The sequence below is a fragment of the Mesoplodon densirostris genome, chromosome 4, assembly GCF_025265405.1.
Source record: "Mesoplodon densirostris isolate mMesDen1 chromosome 4, mMesDen1 primary haplotype, whole genome shotgun sequence".
In the NCBI taxonomy this organism is placed as follows: Eukaryota; Metazoa; Chordata; class Mammalia; order Artiodactyla; family Ziphiidae; genus Mesoplodon; species Mesoplodon densirostris.
The window spans coordinates 139,219,747-139,237,421 of NC_082664.1; the positions used below are offsets into that span (position 1 = coordinate 139,219,747).

The window sequence follows — 17,675 nt, forward strand, 5'->3', positions numbered from 1 at the left end:
GGAGGAGATGTGCTGCGACCAACTTCAGTAACCACCCAGCCTCTCTGGAGCGTCATTCGCATATCAAAATCATGAGAGATCTGGGCTACTCAATTTTAAGGTTCCCAAAGGTTGAGAGAGTTTGAGAGGCCAATCTAACCAAGTTTTATTGTACCATTTCTAACACCTACAAAAATGGTGGCCTTGAGAAGTATAAGACCCCAAAATGCCTTCTGAATCTTTAAAAAAATAATTATTCAGAGAACTCACTTCACTGGAACTGTTTTTCTTCAATTCTTTCATTTCTTGGGACTATAGAGGATTACATATCTTGGTCTTGAATTAGTTTCTTATTCTCCTCTCATCTTAGTTTCCTTATCTCTATAACAGAAATAATAATAATGTTTATTTACTATGTAGCTTTGTTGAAAGTATTAAATGTAGCAATATTTGGGCCCTTAATATTCTCTAGAGATACATTATAGAATTTTTCCACTAAAATAACTAAGTCTGGACCTTCAAACATGTGTTTTCTGACTAGAAACTATCACTTTCTTAGGCTTCTTTAATTCTAGCATCAGCAGTTGGCTTTCTTTTCGGGGTGCCTTTTATTTGTACATCAAAAGAGGGTTTTGTTTTTGTTTTTCTAATCACTTAATCATTTTGATCCCTTGTGTGTAATCTCTATATACAGGTCTGCCCAAAGAACCTCTACACTGCACTGAGGTACTAGGGAGATTCTGGACCCATACACTAGTGAAAATGTATCTTTAAGAGCTCTGGTACCCAATATTCATACTGTGCCTCAACAAAACTATATTTATATATATATAAATATATTTATGTTAATTATAACATACATTTATTTTTACTAGTATCTATCTATCTATGTAAGTTATGAATTCATTTTTCTTTGTGGCCATTTGGGAAGTTTGAAATCAAGTATGTTAAATCTGAAAAATGGTCAAAAGAAAGTAGAAAGCATAATAATACCACACAAATATTAGTTGTTGCTATTTTAACTGACAATTGGAACTGAAGGGATCATAAAGAAATCAGACCTCCTCAGTGGACAGTAGAGCACTGTCATCAAGACGTGGGCTCTTGAGTCAGAATTACTGGACTCAAAAGCCCACTGCCATCTATATCACCTTAAATAAATTAACCTCTTCCCTCTCAGATTATTCATCTGTAAAATGAAGACAATGATAGTACGAACTTCACAGGATTATTGTGAGGACTACTTAACTGAATACATGCAAAGACCCTAACAGTATATGTAATACATACACTGAACATGTTCAATAAATTAGCTATTAGCTATTCTTATTAACTCTCTGAAATCTAGCTGATGACTTTGCTTCTTATTTCATAAAAACTTTTTTGTTTTGAGTAAGAGGACTATTTCACTTAATTTACTTGAAATTTTTTAAACAGTGGGAAATAAATGGAAATAATTTAGTTCATCTATGAAGTCTTGTTCCTTCATTTAAAAACAGTGGCTGCCATTATATACATTTTTTTAAAGATATTTTTTCTACATAAATGCTAACTTTTTTACTTGGATCAGAGCCTTCCCTTTGTTATGGGCTACATGAATGAAAGGAAAGAGCCTTTTTATAAGGTACTTTTCTCTGGAGAAGTCTCAGGAAGAATTACTTTGTGGCACATCCCTGATGTTCCTGTATCCAAGTTTGATGGTTCTCCTAAAGGTAAGACAATTTCTATTTCTAATCACGTTTTCTGAGAACTACTTTATAATTAACAGTGTTTTTTTTTAAGTTGAGTAATATGAGTAAATAAACAAAAAGTTCTCATGTACCGCTATGCATTAGATACTAACATAAAAGTAGGTATAAACATGATGCTTATAGATCTTATACAACAGTGCAACAAGTGTAATTCAAATTAACATCAACTTAACATGAATGATGTTTTATTGACTTGAAATGAATGTTGACAATATGAATATAGGATAGACTGATAGACCATATTCATATTTTTGAATTCATCATGTCCATATCCTGTACCCCTTTTCAACCAATTTCTCTATTCGAAAGCGTTTCTCCGTTCTTTTCAGTTGACTTAAGTCTAAAATGAATGCACTAATACACATCTATTCTTCCGAGGCTCCTTGAGGGAGAAAGAATCAATAAAATAGCATTTGGAGTGAAAGCAATGGATGGCAGAAGAACTTTTCTGCCTATAGCATACTGTTAGGATGGCAAAAGAATCTCTATGTTCCCCAAGGTATGGTGCCTTGATAATATTTTCTATATCTATGATGAATTTATAAACCAAATTTTCCCTTTTTATGTGTTTTCCCTTTAGAGATACCAATAACTACCACCTGGACCCTTCAAGATAATTTTGATAAGCATCATACCATGTCACAAAGTATTATTGACTACTTCTCTGGGTTTAGAGATGAGAATGGAATTGCGGTTGTCACTTCATCAGAGTATGTTCCAAGTCTTGATAAACTAATATGTGGCTGTGAAGATGGGACAATTTTCATTACACAGGCTTTGAATGCTGCCAAAGCAGGACTTCTAGAAGGCGGTTCTTTACTAAAAGGTCATTGAATTTTATTTGACCCTATTTATTTAATTTACCTAAGCTTCAACTTTAATAAGCTATACTAAGAAGATTACTGAAGCTTAAGAAAATTGCAGGCATTTGCTAATAAATTTGTGCATGTTTTAGTGTTAAAGTAAAACGCACATATAGGTTTTTTTTAAAGTCAAACAGAAGGTTATACAATGAGAAATACATTTCTCTCCTTCTTTGATCTTCCAGGAAGATCACCAAAGGCAAGTGCTAATAAGTTTCTTTATACACTTTTTGAAATTTCCTATGCATATATAAGCATATAACAAAAGAACAGTATACATTCTTTTAATTATATTATAAAAATAGAACCACATTCTACACACTTTACTAAAATGTCCTTAAATCTTAATAAAATATTTTGGAGTACATTCTTTATGACTTAATTTTAAATGATTAATAATGATTGAATTCTAATTTAAAAAATCTCCTATGATGGGTGTTCAAGTTTTTTCTCATCTTTGGCTACTATAGACAATGCAGAATTAACTATCTTTGCACATATATGTAGGTATATGTATAGTATTAATTTCCAGGAGTAGAATTACTAGATCAACTTTTATGTGTATTTTTAATTTTGAAAATATATCTTAAATGTTCTCCAAAGTACATCAATATACATGTGTGTCCACTAGCACAGATGTATGAGAATGCCTTTTCCCCCCAGCCTTAGCCAACTTACTGTGCTATTCAATTTTTTAATATTTGCCAATCAGGAGAAAGTGGTATCTTCCTGTTTTAATTTTTAATTTTTTTGGTAATGAAATGTAAATGTGTTCTCATACATCTTTGTGCATTGCAACAGCAAAATCTCTTAAATAAAGACCATTATGCAGTAAGTTGTCTTATGTAAAGGAAAGAAATATAGGAGGTGACTGAGATTTGGGGCTGTGTAGGTAAATTTGTATGCCACTTTTCATTGTAAGGACCCTACTAGACTACAGGGTCTTGACAGACCAAATATTATTAAAAAAAACACCAAAACTTGTTATATTGCCTATTGCTGTTCTCAGCTTACTCTGGCTACTTACTAAGTGTTCTAACTTTTCAGTGATTCAGTGATTGACTGAAATAGAGTGAGTAGCAATAAAGCAAGGAGAGGTAATACACCACTTTACATCTCAATGGCTGCTGTTAAAAGTTAGTAAAAAAGCTTAAGACCTTAGCATATTTTATCTAGTCTGATTTATCTTATCCTGAAAACATGCAGAAACCTACATTTGATCTTTAGCATCTGAATTAATATTCATCTTGGTTTGCTAGTGGATATAAAGCGAGAAGGTGCCTGACGGAATAGAAGTAATAATGATTCTTTGGGACTCATTTTCAATGTGAATAAAGAGTTTGTGGTCTGTGGTCCTCTCCAATTTTTTTAGGTTTAGCTAATAATGAAGGAAGAAGCAGTGTGGAAACTGGGTGTCAGTAAGCCTGTGTTCTAATACAGCTATGGTATGAAACACCTAGGTTCCTACCAAGTGCCAGTGCTAAGAAATTATGGACATTATTTTATTTATTCCACACAGTAGTCTTGTGTGAAGTAAGTGCTGTTATTATCCCACTTTTTCAGATGCAGTACCTGTGGCTTAGAGGGAAAAGGCAAGTTGTCCACAGTGACACATCTAGTAAGTGATAGACTGAGAAAAACAAAGCTAGATTTGTTTAACAGCAAAGCTGTGCTCTTAAATATTATGCTGTGTTTCTTCACACTTGGATTCAAGCCACTTAACCTCTCTGAGCCTCAGATACTTTTATCTGTAAAACAAAATGGTGGAACTAGGTAATCTGTAATATCTTTTAAAGCAAAAGTATTCTGTGAAACTTTGCTTTTCTTTTATACTAGACTTGGTCATGCTGTTTTAAAGGACAGCAGTAGTGTTCTGAGAGTATTTTTGTAGAGACAAAATGTATAAATTGTTCACTCTTTTAGAACAGAGTTTGCTATTTCATGGCACTGGAATTGGTAACTTGCTAACATCCTTAAAGAATTAATAGACCTTGAACAACGAAATTTAGTGCTCCATCAAAAGCATGACCTGGCTTATAATGAGGCACTTGCCTTTTGAGAGAATCCAAGGGTTGTTCATTAATTTTCTTAGTCAACTGCCTGCCTACCTTTAATTATATGTAGTTTCCTTACATTAAAAATTTATAAAAGAAAATCTCAGGACTATTTCTTGAACAAAAATAACTCTTTTATATTATTTGGTGTTTGGTTGTTTTCCAGGTTCCCTCCCTCAGAAAGTTCTCAAAGGCCATCACCACAGTGTTACTTCCTTACTTTATCCACATGGTCTCTCTTCAAAATTAGACCAAAGTTGGCTGGTATCTGGGGACCAGGACTCATGGGTCATCTTGTGGGATATCTTTACTGAAGAAATTTTGCATAAATTCTTTTTGCAAGCTGGTTTAGTAATGAGTCTTTTGATGTCACCAGAGAATTTCAAAGTAAGTTAAGGTAAAGAGTGAAACATAACACATAAATTTAAGTTATACATATAGCATTTCAGAATGTTTAAAAAACGTAAGGAAAAATAACCCATATTTCCACAGAAAAGAAAAAGAAAGCCATAATACAACTGGATGATTTTTATGAATTCCTTTCTTATGTTTTATGCATTTTATTATTTTTACAGCTTATACAGATAATTTGGTTCTAAAGCAAAGGTCTCATCAATTCTTGGCTTTACAAAAGTCAGTTAATTCTCTTTAAGTACTTATACGTTTGTTCTTTTTCTTTTCCTAGTTCTACATCTTAATTTTTAATGGAATTTTCTTTTTAAATAAAAGTAATGGACACTCAATGGAAAAATAAATATGTAGGAACTGTAAATTAACTTTTGCGTTCAACAATTTAATAATAATGACGATAGTTACACTTTCTTTTTCTTAAATAGATTTTTGTTTACTCTTTCATTTATTTAACAAATGACGAGCTTTAACAAATTTACGAGCATCTACCTTGTGCTGAGCAAAGGAAATACTTTCAGGTATAATTTTCTCATGCAATGTCAGCTTAAATTCAGCTTTCATAAAGCTGATATCTTTGATAAAATATGAACAGCCAAGTTTTGAGTTTTCTGAGTTTATAAGTTAGTTGATTGACTTGTAAAAATTATGTCTCCAGGCGCGGGGATTGAGAGTCCACCTGCCGATGCAGGGGACATGGGTTCGTGCCCCAGTCCGGGAGGATCCCGCGTGCCGCGGAGCAGCTGGGCCCGTGGGCCATGGCCGCTGAGCCTGCATGTCCGGAGCCTGTGCTCCGTAACGGGAGAGGCCACAGCAGTGAGAGGGCCGCATACCGCAAAAAAAAAAAAAAAATTATGTCTCCATAGTAATGTTATGAAAAATCAATTCCAAAGTAAAATCAGAGAAAACTTGCACTGTATTTTTGTAGTAAGAAAAAATGAAAGCAGTATTTCAGGAACAGAAATGATTAACCAAAACAGTAAAACAAAGTTAAGTGACCCCTCGCCCCCCCCAAAAAAAAAACTATGTGGTGATTTGGGATACCTTGATACATATTTTATTCCTGAAGTTCTCCCTTTTTCAAAAAAATTTTTTTTCTCTTGGCCCCAGGACCGTAGTCCAAGTCAGTTCCACTCCTGACTCCTTTTACTTCTGCCTCAGTCATAGATGATTTAACTCCAAGGATCAGGACAGATTCAAAGTCAAATAAAAAGGGAGTTTATTGAAAGGGCACAAGGGGCAATCCCTAGGCATCCAAGACAAAGCACTAGAGCAAGGACCTACAGTGGAACTTAAATTCAGAAACCAAAGTTACTCCTTGAATCCACCGCCCCAAAATGGTCTGCTTTTCTGTGATTGCTCCATTCTCTTGCCTCTTCCTATGACTTCTTTTAGCTTTACAATTTCAAACGCCTAGAAAAGAGAATCTGATTGGCCTAGTGTGGGTCTCTAGTATATGTCTACTCCTGGCCATAGGATCTGTGTTCATCTGTTATGTGTGTTTTCTTGTGTTGTAGGTGTGTGTGAGTTTCCTGAAGTACACTGGGCTGTCTATTCTAGAAACTGGGGGTCAGGCAGGTTCTCCAAGAGGTAATAGTTGGGGGGCAATGCATCTGTGCCCCATTCTACAAGTCCAGGCTCCCCATATATCACACCTGCCATTTTGTGATTCCCCCACCCCCACCCCCGCTCAGAATTTCTGTAGTCTCCTTTACAAGTATTAGGAAAAATAACAAGTTCCCAATGCCCCACAGAGAGAGGTCAGTGATGGGCACTGGGAGATTCTTCAGGAACCCTAGCTGATGCTTTTAACATAGCAGATGAAAGTCTGGCCAGGTGCCTTAGTGAAAGTAGGAGCATTGACATAGCAAAATGGTTAGAAAAGAAAAAAATAGCAGAGGAACTACCCATTGCCCCTTCTCACCACACCCCAGCCATACCCACTGATGGGCTGATCAATGCATGGCCCTCATGGTGAGGCACAAAGCTGCCCTGTAAACCTCTCCTAGATGAGCCTCAGCAGCACCCAGCAAGAATAGTCTTTGTCCTAAACTATGCTGAAGGTAACCACATGCTGATGTTCTTAAAAGTATCTTAAGAATCTTTGTCCTGTGAGACTATTTTTGGTCCCCGTGTCTTTGAAGCTGTACATTCAGTTGGAACTATCTAATGCTTACCTCTTTTAGATTGTGTCCACACTGAGTTTCCTGTTTGGATTAAAATCTGTATAGTTCTGGGAACAGCACCAAATCACATTTTGAGGCTCTAAGTGGAAGATATCAGCTCATGATACCCTTGGGCCTAAGCTTGTGTCTACAAATAGCTTCTTTTTGTGGCAACAAATTAGTTCTGGGGTTTATTTTATTCTGCATTATTTCCGATGTCTGCCTCACTGCCTGAATCTGCTGAGTGATGATCACGTCCTTCATTTATCTTATAAGTAGATCTGGCCTGGAATTCTCCTCTTTACTTGTGTCTTTTGACCTTCCTAATAGGTCTTTGAATTTAAAATCTAGTTGGTTTGTAAAGCTCCCCTGTGCAGTGTTATGTGGAGAGGTGCTAGAGAAAGCAGAACTGTCATTTTGTAAATGGGATTTTAACAAAAACTTATGTTACTAGGGGGGAAAATCTGATTTAATTTTAAAGAAAGCATTTGACTATTAGCTTACAAAGAATGCCATTTTTTTTTCATAGCTACGGAGTCATCAGGTAATTTGTTGTGTGTGCAGTGACCATTCCGTGGCTCTCCTTCACCTTGAAGGGAGGAGGTGCCTCCTGAGCGCCCGAAAGCACCTTTTCCCTGTGAAGATGATAAAATGGCATCCCGTCGAGAACTTTCTAATTGTTGGATGTGCAGATGACTCTGTTTACATCTGGGAAATTGAGACAGGTAAATTGAAATTTTACCCCTTTTCATCCTTTATATTTTTATGCATCAAAGCATTTGGCTGGGTGGAGAGATCCAGAAAAGACACGGTGATGCCCTCACTTGCTTTTACCTTTGGTTGGGTTGCATTTAATGGCTTCGTTTGAAGGTGTGTATGGAAAATAAACACAACAGCCCAAGTCAGATCTTAACCCACTGATGATTACCTGACAGAGCAGTGCGCAGGAACGAGCCGGATATTTCTGGAAGCTATAAATAAAAACATAAGTTATCCACTTTAATTATTAACAAGAGAGAAATTTAGTGTCCTACTACTAGTCTCAGTCATTGAATTCTGCTTTCTTCAGCATACTCACCATCTCAGCAACATTTTGAGCTAATTGTTGATCAGTAATAATGGAATATAATTAATTACAAAACTCCAAAATGTTGAGTCAGGGAAACTGAAAACTGAGTGGTTCCATTGAACTTTTGATGTCAGAGCATAGAGAATGTAAAGTTGAACTTTTACGTTTTTAAAAAAGTTTTACTATATAACTTAAGATTGAGAGTAACACATTTCAGGCCAATGCTGGGAACAAATTAAATAAAGCGAGGTAATGAATGAATGTGAGTCAAGGGAGTGCCCTGGAGAGTACATTTTACTGAAACCATTGCATGATTTGTATTGATTAATCAGTGGTGGGTTTATGCTGGGTGTTGTGAACAGGCTGGATAGTTTATAATATAATAGTTTAGAGCCATACTTCACCAAAATAATTGCTATTTTCTTTACATTTGACTTTCATGTATTAATGACGATGGTACACGGAGGATGCAAATAATACCACCTTACATTTGTGCTTTGCTTTACAGCTTTGATGGGCTTTCATGCTTATTTCCCATTAGATTATCACAATTTCTAGGGTAGGTAGAAGAGATATTATACCCCATTGCATGGATGAGGAATTTGTTGCTCTGATTTGTAAGTGTGCTAGGTTACACACCAGTAAGTAGTGAACCAATATGAGGCCCCCCTCCCCGTTGTTCTTTGCACATATTCACAAGATTAGGAGAGTTTAGAATTCTTAGGTAATCTATCAACCTGAGTCATGGTTGAATATAATAGATCAAATAGGTTCTAATGCCTGGACTTGCCTCCAGGACCTGCAAGCAAAAACTGTATGATCTTGGACAAATAACTTGGCTTCACTGCTTGTCAATTTGCTCACCTATGAAATAGGAGTAATAATACTTGTCTTCCTATTAGGATTAAATTAACAAGTACCTACAATTCTTGTAAACAGAGCCTGTAGATGCCAAGTCTTTAGTAAGAGTTAATTATTATTAATATTATTTAAAAATGCAGCAAAATCGATTTGTGCTAGTGAAATATGAATCTGTAAAACACATACACTTATAAATGTGTGCAACTGCATTTTTTAATGGTTATGATAGCATATATGTATTTATTTATTTATTTTAACTTTTTATTTTATATTGGCATATAGTTGATTAACAACATTGTGTTAGTTTCAGGTGTACAACAGAGTGATTCAGTTATACATATACATGTATCTATTCTTTTCCAAATTCTTTTCCCAATTAGTTTGTTACAGAATATTGAGCAGAGTTCCCTGTGCTACACAGTACATCCCTGTTGGTTATCCATTTTAAATATAGCACAACTGCATTGTCTTTAATTGTGAAATTGTAAATACTTGCTAATCAAACATATTTTTTCCTAGAAAATGGAGTCTAGCAAGAATAAAAAAATTCTGGGCACTCATAAGCGTTTATGGTTCCATTGCCCCACCAGGACACCTTTCAGGCTATGGAACTTATAATTTATCTGTTCTTGATAGGGCATGCAGTAAAGAAGGGAAGCCAAACCACTAGTGCTTCTTGAAACCATATTTATTCCCACATCGTATTTTAATTGTATTATTTCTTTTTATGCTCCCAACATATATAATCAAATGTAGAACAGCTGAAAAATACAAAGAAACATAAAAAAAAACTAATAATCCTATCCCACTGCCTAAAGATAGCTGCTATTTATATTTTGATCTACTTTCTGTCAGACATCTTTCTATGTCGATAAATAGATGTCTATATTATATTTCAGTCACAGTCCTGGCCAGAAATTGAAGTCAACCCAGCTGGGTTAAGTGAAGAGACTTTAAGAAAAGGACTCTTTATAGGGATGTGGATAGGGATTAAGGAACAGACAAGGAGTGGATAGTGAGGCCATCACCCAGACAGTAGCAGTATCAGGAAGCTCTTACCACCTCTAGGGCTGAAGTGAAAGATAAGAAAATAGTGGTACTGGAACCGAGTTAAGCTGAAGCCAAAGAGGAGTGGATACTCCCTGGGATCATGGAAGAGAAACAGCTCCCACCAGAAAGACAATACTGAGACAGAGAGAGTTGGAAGAAATTCTCTTCTCTCTCCTGCAGTCACCATCTTCATTAGTTTAATCCAACTGGAAGTCAGAAGGATGTTCAGTTCTAGGCATCAGCCAGGGGCACAGAACAGGACACAGAAGGGTATTGGAAGGATGGAGTGGGTTGTCAAATGGACAATAATTGACATATTGGCCATTATGGCCACACCATACTTAAACTCAGGAATCTCCTATAGTTGGTTATGTATATTGTTTCCTATTAAAAAAAAAACTTGTTTTAAAATGGCCATATAAAATGATATGCACATGTTTAGTGCCCAGTTAACTTATAGGATATTTATTCCAAATGAAGTTATGAGGCTGTTTATCTCTTGGTGATCTACAGTAAGTTTATAAACAACCATAACTCAACTTAAGCTTATAATTGGTGAAAATGTTACCAATAATTGTATCATTGCCTTCACATTTGTGATGTGCCTCTTCACTTTTTCAAAGCATCCTCCCCTTGATAATCTCATTTGAGCCCCATGACACTCTGGAGATGGCTGACAACTGAACTCCTTACCACACTCATTCCTTTTGAGTAAGTCTATGTTGTTCCTTTTAGTCTGTGTCTGGTATTGGCTTTGAGTTGCCTTTAACCTCAGCAATTCCAATTTTGTTTAAAATTTAATGAACTACTTTTTCTTTCTCAAGCTGTATTTCATCTGGCTAAGATACTTCCATTATGTTTGCTGTACTTGATATCTATTTTATTCTTTTTCTGTAAAGGTGGGAAAATCCAGGATCAGGAAGACTTTCCATTTATAGTTTCTTAAAGTTAGGAGAAAAAAATGCCGGCTAAGACCAAAACAATTAGGCTGAAAAGAGGTCTATGAGGGTATAGAATATGCTTGTTCACTGACATGCCTGGCACATGAATAAATGAACCAACCCAAGTTTTCTTGGACTTGGGTCCAAGTAGACTCAGTAGACTGAGTACAAATGAGTTCATCTTACCATTGACTGGTTGCAGTGGCTCTTAGAACGTGGCTGCCCAACTTTAGATAGACCCTTAGCTTTCTCTTCCAAGTCTCCCTTAGGGTTTCTGGAATTCACAGGCACATACCTCACTTCCTTGTGTAGAAGTCTGTGTATTTTCTATGCCAGCCAATTTTTCTTCTTTTTTTTTCCTTTTAGCTTTGCTAAAAGGTTCAAACTTGGTTCCATGTGTGAACAGACCTATTCTCTGCTCCATTTTTCCAGCCTTCTGCCTCCTCTAAATACATGGAGAATAAATTGACACTCAGGCATTTATCAGATCTTTCAGCACTAGAGCAACTCCAGAGCTCCTAGGGAGAGAAATAGGAGGTGTCAGCGGGATAAGGATTTGGGGGCAAGAGACCTAGAAATAAAAGGCAGGGGAAGGAGATTAAAGCCAAAGGTGATTAATTCTCAACTGTACTAAAAGCCCACCTTGGCAGAAGGTTGGTGGGTGGGGTATAGGTCAGTCCCTGTGCCACCTTCCTCCAGGTGTGGAGGATGGGATATGAGACTTTAGTTTTTCATAAACACTTTACAACAACCTATTCTCACTTTATTCATGAGATGTATTTATTCATTTATTTATTCTCTTTGGTAGAATGCACAAGTATATTCTAGAGCCACGTACCCCCATGCCTATCTTATCTTGAAATTGTCTGAGGTGTATCTTTTCAGTGACAGGTGGCATAGCCAGATATGTACCAGGGTAAAGTTTGGGATCATAGGTGGGCATGCTCATCTCATGGGAGAAGCAAACAATCAAAGCAGAGGAGTATTTATGCAGCAGTGGGGCCCCTTGTCTTCTGGCTAAAAGTGCAGTGCTGCCAGGTTGGGAGTGATGAGGGCATCTAGTTTTGCTTATTGATTTAGCAGATGTCCCATGATGTTTAGGCCTGATTAGGAAGGGAAGAAATTGGAGATGTCATTTTGATTAATATTTGAGCTCCTACAGTGTATTTGACACTGACAACTCTGGGCAGTTTTGTCACCCTCATTGCTATGAGACACAATAGAGATAATGTAATACTGATTTTTCCCCCTAAAATGCATACCAGAAATAAATCTCTGCTCTTAGTTCATTTTTCTTTTAAGAATTGAATTTAAATTAATTCTGAGGACTTTTCTGTTCACAGCAATGGATTTACATAGCAGAAAACTTGTGTAATGAATTTCTTGTGTGTTATTAAATATAAATGTTATTATTATTGAAGGTCTTCTGTTAAGCTTATGGCCTGTGTTGTGAAATATGCTATATTAAACAACTGAAATTTTTTGTGGGAAAAATGAAGCCTTATTTCCTTGAAAATAAAACATTTATTGATAAGATAGGTCAAAAAAACTTTTCTGTAAAGGGTTGGAGAGTAAATATTTTCAGCTTTGTGGTCCATATGATCTCTTTTGCAGCTACTGAACTCTGCCCTTGTATGTAGCACAGAAGCCATTGACAATACATAAAGGAGTGGGTGAGGCTTTGTTCCAATAAAACTTTATTTACAAAAGCAGACAACAGGCTGGATTTGCCTTGCAGCAGTAGTTTATAGACCCCTAAGAATGATGGTAGTTTTTTTCTCTTTAATTTATTTATCTTATTTATCTTATTTTTGGCTGTGTTGGGTCTTCGTTGCTGCGCGCGGGCTTTCTCTAGTTGTGGCAAGCGGGGGCTACTCTTCGTTGAGGTGCGTGGGCTTCTCATTGCAGTGGCTTCTCTTTGTTGTGGCTCATGGGCTCTAGAGCACAGGCTCAGTAGTTGTGGTGCACAGGCTTAGTTGCTCCGCAGCATGTGGGATCTTCCCAGACCAGGGATTGAACCTGTGTCCCCTGCATTGGCAGGTGGATTCTTAACCACTGCGCCACCAGGAAAGGCTGATGGTCATTCTTTTTAAAGATCACTATTTTGACACCTCATTCTAAAGCAGTTTGTAATTTTAATTCATTATACTTCACTGACTCTCTATGGTTATACCCATTTTGCAAAGGAGGAAATGGAGCACAGAGATTTTTTGAATCCGAAGGTCCCCAGGCTGAGTGTTGGGCACTTGCACTGGAATGTGTGTCTCTCTTTCATTCTGGTGTGTTCTTCACTGTACTGTACAACAGGAGCACCTTCTGCAGATGGAGGTCAGCTTTTTGAGACTGTCAAGAAGGGAATTACATAAGAAAAACTCTTGAGAAGAAAATAAATGGCTACCAGGAACCCCCCCCCCCATATTGCTCCCCTGAAGGAGAGGGTCTCTGGCTATCTCTCGGCACCTGGCTCTCAATTTACATGCAGTTCTAACAGCCCTAGTCATCGGACTTCTCAGATGACAGATTAGAAACAGCAACTTGCAAGTGGGGAGACTGTTAGTGGCAGGCACTCTGGTAGCAGAAGCAACAGCTGACGGGAAGGGAGGATAGGCAAAACTATGTGTCACTGCTCAGGGCAGTCTTTCTGTACTCAGGGGAAGACGGTCACCCAGAAAAATAAATGCTGAGATTGTTTCCCTTGTTCAGGAGGCTCTTAGATATGCTTGCACAGGTTATGGGCAGCTGCCAGTCCCCTTCCTGTGGCTCCTGCTGGGGAGCTGGGCTTTCTCTTTCCCAGGACTAGCTTCAGGAAGCGTATTTAAAGGCATTATATCCAAGGTGAATTCTATACCTAAGAAAATCTCAGAAGTGGCTTGGGGCCTGGAGTTCAAGGCCAATGAGTGGGTAGAACTGAGAGTCCATGTGAATCTATTTTTGTTCATGTCTTCTTGTGTCTGCTCAGGTAATGTGAGCTGTGTGACCTTGAGCAGGAAGCTTTACTGCTGCAGTGTGGCCTGAGGATCCAGCCTCTGGTTATGACATGGTTTCTGTGGGAAAGCACATTCTGAGTTTTAAGACAACTATCTTATAAACAGACCATTGGAACAAAGCCTATGAATATGAAATTAAGGAAGTAAGGAAGAAGATAATACATTTTTGAGTTATTTTCACCACAGGTGTTAAATTTCCTCTCTCTTAATTTCTTTTTCTTAGTGAAATTAGTAGCAGTTAGCTATAAAATTATTCAATCTACTATGATGCCATGTAAATGAAGCATTTGTTCTTCCGAGGTTTCAAAGTACAAGAAAAAAAGAAAATTTAAAAACTAAAACTATTAAGAGATATAAGATGAGGTTTGTCAACTAATAGCTAATAGGCCATATTTTTAGAAAACATCCAGTGTTTAATCTACTGTAGATCTGAGTTTCCTTTAACTGTTTAGGGTGAGGTCTATATAGATATATGCAAGGCACAGTCTCCCAGATATATGTAGTCATATTTTCCCTAACAGAATAGCATCATGTGTCTAAATTCCTATTTTGCCACGCCAAAATATCACACAAGGTCAGTACTTGGAGGAGTAATTTTCCAGTCCACAAATTTTAGTTGGTTTTCTTCTTTTGCAGTATATGTTGGGTTGGCCAAAAAGTTAGTTCAGATTTTTCTGTAAGGTGTAACAGAAAAACCTGAATGAACGTTTTGGCCAACCCAATAGTATATTTAGTATATAGTGTATAAAATAAAAATTTTAAATTCCACTAGTTACCAACTATACTCTTCTGAGGGGCAGTTTTGCTTGGTTTTCTCATCAAGGTCACCCCTTTGTAGATAAAGTTATGTTGTGTCGACTGCCTTGTCAGCACAAACCAAGTATGACTTTCATTATATGCGTTTTAAAGGTAGGTTTTGGGTATGCAGCATCCGACAGGCAGTAGTCTCTCCAGTGTGTCATTTTCTCAAAGCCACGTTATTTTGTTGTGGTAGATTATAGATGGAACTCTCTTGGGATGATTGTTTTTAGAAAAGAAAAATAGGATGCATTAAAGCACAGGTGGGCTTTTTTCCTATATCATCTCTTCTTCTTTATTATAATAATTACTGATGTTATTGCCCAACGTGTATTTTTAGTTTTACTGCCTATTTTTTGAATCGTTATTTTTTTGTCCTTGGTCCTAGTTATCACAGCTACACTATAATTTGAGATTTTGATTCACGTAGTATTGTGTGCACGTGCATGCAAGTTTTTATGTACGCACTTGTGCATATGAGGTTTGTCTGCAGTTTAGCTACTGAATAGTTGCACAACCGTCAAAGTTCAATGTCTTGAGTAGAAATTAGCATCCAGAGGGGTTATGACCATGAGCCCTGAGATTCGTACTCCTGGGTTTGAATCTTGTTCTACTATTTCCAGTCTTTATTATCCCCAGTCAACTTTTAACTCCTCAAAGAATCACCATCTCTTAATGGCAGTTAGCACTGAATAAACATTAACTATTACTTGTATAAGTCCTTCATATATTACCATACCAGTTTATACTGAAAGTTTCATTGTTTCTCCCTCTTTACCTCCTGTCCCCACTCTAGTTGAGCTCAACAGTTATTTCTTATTCTGATGAAAGGCACACCACTCTGAGGTATATTAGAATTATCACATATGGCCTTCCAATAAAATCATGGAAAGTTTATCCCTTTGAAACAATTTGAAAAAATATAGGGCAACATATAAGAATGTGGTATATGAATTATGCTAAAGTGCCCAAATGTACTGACAAGTATTCTTAGCTCTTAGCTGAAGGCAGGGATGAGGGCAAGTTAGTGTAGTGGAGAGTTTTGTTACTTGTTCCCATAGCACAATGTACTTATAATTTCATACTTAAAATTTCATACTTCAGTAGCCTAAAACACCATAAGAGCAAGAACTGTGTCTGTCATGCTCACCGTTCTATTCCCAGAAGCTAGCATAACACCTAACACATGGGAAGAAATTAACAAATATTTGTTGAATTTAATTAAAAATTTTAAAAATATTTAGCTTTTGTAAACAATATGCTACTAAACAACTAATGAATCACTGAAGAAATCATAGAGGAAGTAAAAAATACCTAGAGACAAATGAAAATGAAAACATGTTGATCCAAAACCTATAGGCTACAGCAAAAGCAGTTGTAAGAGGTAGTAGTATAGCCATACAAGCTTACCTCAGGAAACAAGAAAAATCTCAAATAAACAACTTAAACTTACACCTAAAGGAACTAGAGAAAGAAAAAACAAAACTCAAAGTTAGTAGAAGGAAAGAAATCATAGAGATCAGAGCAGAAATAAATAAAATAGAGACTAAAAAAATAGAAAAGATAAATGAAACTAAAAGCTCATTCTCTGAAAAGATAAACAAAATTGATAAACTTTTTGTAAGAATCATTAAGAAAAAAGGGAAAGGGCCAAAATCAATAAAATCAGAAATTAAAAAGGAGAAGTTACAACCAACACCACAGAAATACAAAAGATTATAAGAGACTACTAAGAAAAACTATATGCCAATAAAATGGACAACCTAGATGAAATGGACAAATTCTTAGAAAGGTACAATCTCCCAGGACTGAACCAAGAAGAAATGGAAAATTTGAACAGACCAATTACAAGTAATGAAATTTAATCAATAATTTAAACAATACCAACAAACAAAAGTCCAGGACCAGCTTTATAGGTGAATTTTACCAAACATTTAAAGAAGTGTTAACACCTATCCTTCTGAAAGTATTCCAAAAAATTGCAGAGGAAGGAACACCCCCAAACTCATTCTATGAGGCCAGCATCACCCTGATACCAAAACCAGACAAAGATATCTCAAAAAAGGAAAATTACATATTACTGATGAACATACATCCAAAAATCCTCAACAAAATGTTAGCAAAGCAAATCCAACAATACATTAAAAGGATTATACACCATGATCAAGTGGGATTTATCCCAGGGATGCAAGGATTTTTCAATATCTGCAAATCAGTCAATTTGATATACCACATTAACAAATAGAAGACTAAAAACCATATGATCATCTCAATAGATGGAGAAAAAGCTTTTGACAAAATTCAACACCCATTTATAATAAAAACTCTCAGAAGGTTGGCATAGAGGGAACATACCTCAATATAATAAAGGCCATATATGACAAACTCACAGCTAACATCATACTCAACAGTGAAAAGCTGAAAGCATTCCCTCTAAGATCAGGAACAAGGCAAGGATGTCCACTCTCACCACTTTTATTCAACATAGTATTGGAAGTCCTAACCATAACAATCAGAGAAGAAAAAGAAATAAAAGGAATCCTAATTGGAAAGGAATACGCAAAACTGTCACTATTTGCAGGTGACATGATACTATACATACAAAATCCTAAAGATGCCACCAGAAAACTACTAGAGCTCATCAATGAATTCAGTAAAGTTGCAGGATTCAAAATTAATGTACAGAAATCTGTTGCATTCTATACACTAACAATGAACTGCCAGAAAGAGAAATTAAGGAAACAATCCC

The 17,675-nt window shown here is 36.4% G+C and overlaps 1 protein-coding gene across 1 annotated transcript in view; it reads left to right on the plus strand.

The window, feature by feature from the left end:
* WDR72 (WD repeat domain 72) overlaps positions 1 to 17,675 on the plus strand; it is a 196,210-nt gene that overhangs the window by 21,251 nt on the left and 157,284 nt on the right. The window contains exons 9-12 of the mRNA XM_060095295.1: positions 1,550 to 1,691; positions 2,311 to 2,556; positions 4,814 to 5,034; positions 7,750 to 7,945. Of these exons, the coding sequence (XP_059951278.1) occupies positions 1,550 to 1,691; positions 2,311 to 2,556; positions 4,814 to 5,034; positions 7,750 to 7,945 (805 nt within the window). The remainder of the gene's footprint in view (positions 1 to 1,549; positions 1,692 to 2,310; positions 2,557 to 4,813; positions 5,035 to 7,749; positions 7,946 to 17,675) is intronic.